Consider the following 7,725-nt stretch of genomic DNA (forward strand, 5'->3'; position numbering starts at 1 on the left):
TGTTTACCGAAGATATTTTATAAGACACCATTTGATTTAACCTTTAAAACTCAGTTTTAGCATATCTGCTGCCAAAGTGAGCACTAAAAATCAATTTTAGCAACCAAAAGTGTAACAATGAAAGACACAAGCTAAATACATATAATAATAAACCCTTTTTTTAATCTAGTTTTTTCTTTCCTTTTTTGTCTTTTTGAAACAGGGTCTCGCTATGGAGTTCAGGATGGCCTTGAGCTCAAACACGCAATGATCCCCCTGCCTCAGCCTCCTGAGTGCTGGGATTACAGGGGTGCACCACCACGCCTAGGGGAGTTTTTATCTAGTTTTGTAAATTTAATGGAGAGCGTCTTTTAATAAGAAATCTTATTGCTTAACCTTTTATTTACAACCAACTTAAGTATATTATAAGAATTTATTTAATAATTCTTGGGGTATGGCATCCTGGGAACACAGCCAAGTCACCCATCAGTGGAGAAACTGGACAGATCCTGATGGAGGTAGCTGCTTTTTCAGCTGCCGAGGGGAGCCTGTCCAGCAGCTTTTCTCTGCCCCAGGGATCTCCACTTACTTATCTTAACCATTGCTTTAGATGACTCATCGTAAGAGTTAACATTTAAAACTGTTTATATATTATCTTTGACCAGACAATAATAGGCATTAGATTTATTTTTTTAATGAGATTTTATTGGTACATTTTAGATATACATAGTGATAGAGGATTGGTACCTGCACACGATAGAACTTCTTTCTCTCTTTTCCCACACCCTTCCCTCCTTTCAACCCTCCCTCCCCCCACTTACAAAAGCTTTGTTTCCATGTTTTCCTTCTCTTCTCATTTTTTTTTGCTTTTCCTTCTTTCCTTTCCCCCTCCCCCCTCTCTTGTTCCTCTTCCCATTGAAACATTTCTTCCCATTTCAAAATGTCTATTATACATCTTGATCCTTATTTACACTTTTGGTTTCTCACACCAGAGAAACAAGGCGCTTTATTTATAAACCAATTTGTATATCATTTTGGTTGTCATCGGCTTTCTTTCTTTTATTGGTACATCTTAAATATATAATGATCACATTCATCACAGGGAATTTGTGCCTCTACATGATATAACTTGCTTCTTTTTTTCCCATTCCTCTCCAATCCCTAAACTCTCTTCCCCTGTTTATTTACAAAAGCTTTGTTTCCATTTTTTCCTGCTATTCTCTTTTTTTCTTGTCCTTTCTTTCCTTTCCCCCTTCCCTCTCTCTTATTCCCCTTCTCATTTGAATATTTTATTCCTATTTCCCAATATCTACTATACATTTTGGTCCTTAGTCACACTTTTGGCTTCTCACACCAGAGAAACAGTGCGATATTTAAACACGTGTGGCTGATTTATTTCGCTTAAGATTATGGTCTCAAGGTGCATACATTTAGCTAGAAATGTCTCAGCTTATCCTTCTTTATGGCAGAGTAGTACTCCATTGTATAAAAAACCCACATCTCTTTCCATTCATTGATTGACAGGCATTTGGGTTGTTTCCAAGATTTAGCTATTACAAACTGTGCTGCTATAAACATAGGCGTGCATATATTGCTGTGGATGATGCTTTTAATTCTTTTGGGAAGATACCAAAAAGGAAAATAGCTGGACCAAATAGAACTTCTATTTTTAGTTTTTTTGAGGAATCACCACACTGATTTCTACAGTTTGCACTCCCACCAACAGTGGAGAAGGGTTCCTTTTTCCCCACAGCTATTTTATTAGTAGTTTTATTTAAAAAAAAGGACATCTTTTTTTATCAACTGATTAAAATTAACTCACTGTTAGACTATGTGATCCAAAAACCATGTAGACTAATATCATGAGTGGTTATATATAAACCAACCTAAGTAGAACATATATTTGAAGATTTACATATAGAAACATATGCAGTTTAAATCATATATAGCCTATATGCTCTGAAACTCTACTAATGAAAGCCAGGTGTGGTGGCGCATGCCTGTAATCCCAGCACTTGGGAGGCTCAGGCAGGAGGATCATGGCGAGTTGGAGACCGGCCTGGGCTACAAAGTGAGCTCAAGGTCAGCCTGAGCTGCATAGCGAGACCCTGTCTCACAAAGACAAAAAAACAAGACAAAAAAAACTCTACTAATGAATGCTTCTATTTGTAAGTCTCATGTGAGTTTGAAATCTCTTAACCCTCATCCCGTAACTTTTGAAGTGGACGTAGCTATTCAAAACAAAAAACAAAAACAAAAAACTAGATAATGAGTTTTTATATGGGAGGCCAAAAGAGCCAGAGAAAAAAATAAAAGGAAAAATAAAATTGACGTGAGCTCAAAAAGCTTAGACAAAGCAGCTGTAGGTATCTTAATCAGTTTGAAAAAACAAACAAAAGACACAGACACACAATGACCTTCAGATCAGAGTACACTGTTAGAAATATTGGCCAACTTGAGCTATAGCTATAGTAATCTGTTGTAGGTTTATTATAAATTGATGAGTCAGAACTTTTGGGGGTGACCAATTAATATAGACATCTCTTGCAATAAGCTTACACCAGCCAGGGATATAGCTCAGCAGGCACAAGTGCCTGCCTGGCAAGTGCAAGCTCCTCAGTTCGACTCCCAGTACCAAAAAAAAAAAAAAAAAAAAAGCTAACACCAGTAAGGAGGCGAGAGGGGAAACCTCTTCACACTGTAAATGCAAGGACCATTTAAAGAAAGATTAGACTGACAATTTGCCTTAATCATGAAATGGCCTTGCAGGCTTCTTAGCACCCTCTGTGGCTTTGATAGCCACAGCTGATAGCCAGAGCTGTTCCGGCCAGGTTTGGGTGTAGAAAGAGACTAGGTAACAATTTTTTTTGTGTGACTAGGTGACAATTTTTGGAGATAAGAATGTATTATTTTTGGTTGTTTTTTTGACACAGGGTCTCACTATGCAGTTCAGACTGTACTTGAGCTCACTTTATAGCCCAGGCTGGTCTCAAACTTGCAAGGATCCTCCTGCCTCAGCCTCTTGAGTGCTGGGATTACAGTCGTACACCACAACTCCCGGTTTAAGTATATATTTTAAAGAGTGGGGGAATCAGAGGCCTATCAAGGTTTCATTCTGCCCCGGTGTTGATATTTACCTGTGACAATACTTTTCTGTTTTGTCTCCTAAGGCTTCTCTTCAGTTTGACCTTGTCCAGTGCCAGCAACGGCAGCCTGGAGGCACTCTTGAAAGTGGCCAGCAATATCTGCGCTGCTCGTCTCTTAATCCCTTGACCCCTTTGTCTCATACTTAGCTAAAGGGCCCCTCTTTTTTGCCCTCAGCATAATAAACATCCCCTACTGTTTGCTGTTTTGTTGCCTTCAATCTTCATTGCCCCCAAACAAGGACCTGAGAGCTAGAGGGTTCTGTTATATCTTTGGTGCCCAACACGGGATATTATCTTTTCTCTGTCGAGGTAACTGTGGTAGAATCCAAACATATGCACACTCAGCCTTTATCTGTCCCTTTATAGAGCTCTAAGAAACAGTGGGTACTCCACCAGTTAGTTAAATGCTGTTGGAGCCGTTGCTACTCTTAAACAGAAGACAGGTTCCCTCGCACTTTCTGATTAATCTCCCACTCAAGCCAATGAGAACGCTGGCCAGATAGGGCAGTTGGATGCCTTTCTGGAGACAGATCTCTGGTTGCTTGGAACCAGTGAAAGCTGAGAGGACAACGGAGGGGCCGTGGGTGGGGTGATTTCCCAGTGGGCATGGAAGCTGGGTCCCAACAGCCCGACTGGGTAACCAGTAGAAAAATCTCCACTTATCTATTGCCCTCACCTGTAGTCCTCCATGAGGTGAGAGATAAAACTCTTTCAGTGATCTTCTGGGTTTTTTTTGTTTGTTTGTTTGTTACTGGGAATTGAACTCGGGACCTTGCACTTGCCAGGCAGGTGCTGCGCCGCTGAGCTGTATCCCTGGCCTTTCTCCTGGTATCTTCTGTCCCAGAGTGACCTCAGACGACACTGTTAGAGCCCTTTCCTAAACCTCCATTAAGACTTGAGCTACAGATTTGGACTTTTCTCTCTCAGCTAGTGAGACAGACCCCCTCTTCAGATATCTCTTGATAGAGGTATAGGGCCGAGAACAGGTGAACACAATAACCCTCTAGATCTCCTGAAAAAGTTTTGCTAGGATAAAGGCCTAAATTAAAATACCCCCCCCCAAAAAAATAAATAAATGAATAAATAAATAAATACCCCCCCATTTTTTTTTTCATTCCAACTCACTGGAGGTTAGCTTTACAACTTCTTGGCTTGCTAGACCATTCTACCTAAACAAAAGCCAGGTGGCAATGCAACCTCTCTCTCCAAGCGGTCAGGCTGAGCCAGTTTGCAAACACCGTTTGCCTTTAGCACGGGAGAACAGCTATGAGAGGAGCACTTTACACGTATGCCTTACATAGGCTAACTGAGGACAAAAAAGAGGGGCCCTTTAGCTAAGTATGAGACAAAGGGGTCACAGGATTTTTTTTTTTTTTTTGGTTTTTCTCCGGTACCAGGAACCGAACTCACAACCTTGCGCTTGCCAGGCAGGCGCTTTTGCCACTGAGCTAAATCCCCGGCCCCGGGTCACAGGATTAAGAGACGGGCAGCACAGATATTGCTGGCTACTTTCAAGAGTGCCTCCAGGCTGCCGTTGCTGGCACTGGACAGGGTCAAACTGAAGAGAAGCCTTAGGAGACAAAATAAAGCGCATGTTTATTAGAAGGAATAAAACAAAAGTTCTCCGCTGGTCGAAAAAGGGTGTTCTGTAAGGCAGACACTAGAGATGTTTAAGTCTGTTGGTTTTTCATACAGCTTTTAGTACCAGGACACATAACAGAAAGCTGACATGCTCCTGATTCCAGGTAGGCTTTGATCTCAGGAAAGCAAGCTGTTTCATTTGAATTTTGTTTTTTTTTCCTAAGGGCTCTCTCTTTTGGTTAAGGACCTATTCTTTGTCTCTTACATTTTATTGGGCCCTCATAGTGTATTTTGATGCGTTAAACTCACCTAGGCCCCCACATTTTTTTGTGTGTTTTTGAGACAGGGTCTCGCTATGCAGTTCAGGCTGGCCTTGAGCTCACTTTGTAGCCCAGGCTGGCCTCGAACTCGCAACGATCCTCCTGCCTCAGCCCCCCGAGTGCTGGGATTACAGGTGTGTGCCACCACGCCCGGCCAAAATTTTACTTTAAATTTTCCTGTTTTGTTTTGTTCTTTGATATGTAGTGCTGGGGATGGACAGCAGGGTCTCTCACACCCTAGGCAGACACTCTGTCCCTGAGCAGCACCCCTGGCCCCAGGAGCTGCATTGACTGGAGACTTCTTCGCAGGTCAACTTCTGGTTTTCGTCTTTGTACCAGGTACAGGAGACTGAACCCAGGGCCTTTGTGCTGAGCTCCATCCCCAGCTCCTTTTTATCTTTTATTCTGAGATAGGGTCTCACTAAATTGCCAGGTTGCCCAGGCTGGGTTTGGACTTGAGGTCTCTTCACTTCAGCCTCCCAGAACTCTGGGACTGCAAACATACATCACTGTGGGCAACTGCAATGACATATTTTTTGTAAAGGACCAGATAATAAATATTTTAGGTTTTTGGAGCACATTCTCTAGCGTCACTATTCAAGTCCACCATTGTAGAAGAACTGCCACAGGCAATCTGTAAGTACAAGCACGACTGTGTTCTAATAAAACTTTATTGAGGGTTGCTGGGGCGCGCACGGGCCGGAAGCGGAAGTCCGGGGCTCTAGCGAGGCGCTCCTTGCAGCCGGCGCTCTCTCCGCTGGACGGGCCGCCCCTTTGGCTTTGGCTCTGCGCGGCTGGCAGCTTGAATGAAGTGGAGAGGAGGGGAGCCGGGGAACGGGGTGGGTACCGGGACGGTCTGGCGGTGGTGGGGAAGCGGGAGCGCCGAGCGGCCCTGTGCGGCGGGAGCCCGACCCCACCTGGCGCCGAGCCCGTCGCGGTCACTGCGGCAGCCGCGCCGAGGGAGGCCGCCGCCGCCGGGCCGCGGAGGAGAGCGAGTCCTCGGCGAGGAGAAGCGGATCTCCTCCACAAGAGAAGCCCAAGTCGTCGCCGCTCAACAGCCCGGGCGAAGGAGGACGGCGAGCCCATCCCGGAGAGGACGCGGAGCCGGCGGCCCCGCGAGCCGTGCGGCCGGGAAGCCCCAGGCCTAGGAGCGGGCATCGGGGATCGAGTCGGACGGCGGGGCCGTTCCCGCCAAAAGAGAGGCTGCGGTGAGAGGCCTGGGCGCCGGCCACCTCGAGGACGGCGCGCCCCAGCCAGCACCTGGAGGGATCTGGGGAAGAAGAGCGGGGCGATGGGCGCGGGCGCCGGGAGGGGAGCGCGGCTCCGCAGTTGGGGCCTGGACCTGGCCCGGGTGGCGACAAGAAAGACAAAGAGGTGGCTGAGGCCGGGCGTGGTGGCGCACGCCTGTAATCCCAGCACTCGGGAGGCTGAGGCAGGAGGATCGTTGCGAGTTCGAGACCAGCCTGGGCTACAAAGTGAGCTCAAGGCCAGCCTGGACTGCACAGCGAGACCGTGTCTCAAAAAGACAAAAAACAAAAACAAACAAAAAAAAAATCACAAAACCAAAAAACAAAGAGGTGCCGGTCCAAGAAAAACCGAGCCTTGAACTCTCTGGGGCGCTACTGAAAGACACTCTCACCTTCCGGAGTGTGGTCATTCAATACAGATCCCCAGGAAGCCCTTATACCCCCAAGACGATGGCGTCTCTACACATTTAAAAATGATGAGCGGCCCCTCTCACGGGCAGTTAGCAACAAAGTGCTGGAAGCCAGGGATGTAGCTGAGCGGCACAAGCGTCTGCCTGGCAAGCACGAGGTCCTGAGTTTGATCCCCGGTACCCTGCCCCCTCCCCGGAAAAAAAAAAAGTGCTTACCTTTTGGGTCCGCACCGCGCATCGCAGACACTCCCCTCCGTCATCCTGCAGTTCAAAGCAGCATGCGGTCTGCTGAGGCAGCAGGAGCTCTGTGAGTTCCAGGCCAACTTGAACAACACAGTAAGATCCTGTCTCCAAAGCCAAAAAGAAAGGAGGAGGAGATTGTTCTTTCCTCTGTCCCCACTTCTTGGAGTAGGCCTCATGGGCACAAAGCCCTCTCCCAAGACGGGAGTTGCCCGGCGTGAGCCCCCTGCATCCTGGGGCACATTCCCACCTCTGAGAGTAAAGGGTCAAACCCCACAGAGACCGGATGTCAACCTGACCGAGGTCTAGGCAGCCTAATCCAGCATGAGGGCCAGGAGAGGGATGGGTGTGTGTACTGAGTCCCTGTCAGTCAGAAGGTCTGTAACACTAGGGAGGCTGAGACAGGAAGGTTAGCTGGGTAACTTAGTGACTTAGCAAGACCCTATCTCAAAATAAATTACAAAAGGGCTGGGGCTGTAGCTCAGTTAGAGGCCCTGATTCCAATCCCCAGAACGGCATCCACAACAAAAAAAGGCAAAGCTGAGTCACCGTACATGTCCCAGAAACTGTCACAGGCCCACAGGCCCTGTGCTGTCTCTCACACTTTATCACTCCGATCCAGGAAGCCATGCAGCTCCAGGCACTCGCCCGGGCCAGCAGTGGAATCTGGGGAACTCAAGCCCTCTGGAGAGTGCAGGCTGCCCACCCCTGCACGGTGTCCTTCAGCAGCCAGTGTCCCTCCAGGGCCACCCTCTGGGTCACAGCTCCCCCACCTTCTCCTGGACACCCCTCTACTGGCCCC

At 47.1% G+C, this 7,725-nt stretch overlaps 1 protein-coding gene across 1 annotated transcript; it reads right to left on the bottom strand.

Moving 5' to 3' along the window:
- Positions 1 to 5,623: 5,623 nt before the first annotated feature.
- LOC106146764 lies at positions 5,624 to 7,719 on the bottom strand. The gene is made up of 2 exons (XM_013505051.1): positions 6,900 to 7,719; positions 5,624 to 6,296 (listed from the first exon to the last, which is right to left on the bottom strand). The coding sequence occupies exons 1-2, from the start codon at positions 7,100 to 7,102 to the stop codon at positions 5,624 to 5,626; spliced, it is 876 nt and encodes a 291-aa protein (XP_013360505.1). The 5' UTR covers positions 7,103 to 7,719.
- Between the last annotated feature and the right edge of the window lie 6 nt (positions 7,720 to 7,725).

The sequence above is a fragment of the Chinchilla lanigera genome, unplaced genomic scaffold (assembly GCF_000276665.1).
Source record: "Chinchilla lanigera isolate Chin_1 unplaced genomic scaffold, ChiLan1.0 scaffold00094, whole genome shotgun sequence".
NCBI classification, from domain to species: domain Eukaryota; kingdom Metazoa; phylum Chordata; class Mammalia; order Rodentia; family Chinchillidae; genus Chinchilla; species Chinchilla lanigera.

Coding starts and splice junctions, on each gene's coding strand:
- LOC106146764 (XM_013505051.1), bottom strand. CDS start 7,102: ATGAGGCCTACTCCAAGAAGTGGGGACAGAGGAAAGAACAATCTCCTC. Junction 6,297..6,899: donor GCGCGGTGCGGACCCAAAAG/GTAAGCACTTTT, acceptor CTTCTTCCCCAG/ATCCCTCCAGGTGCTGGCTG.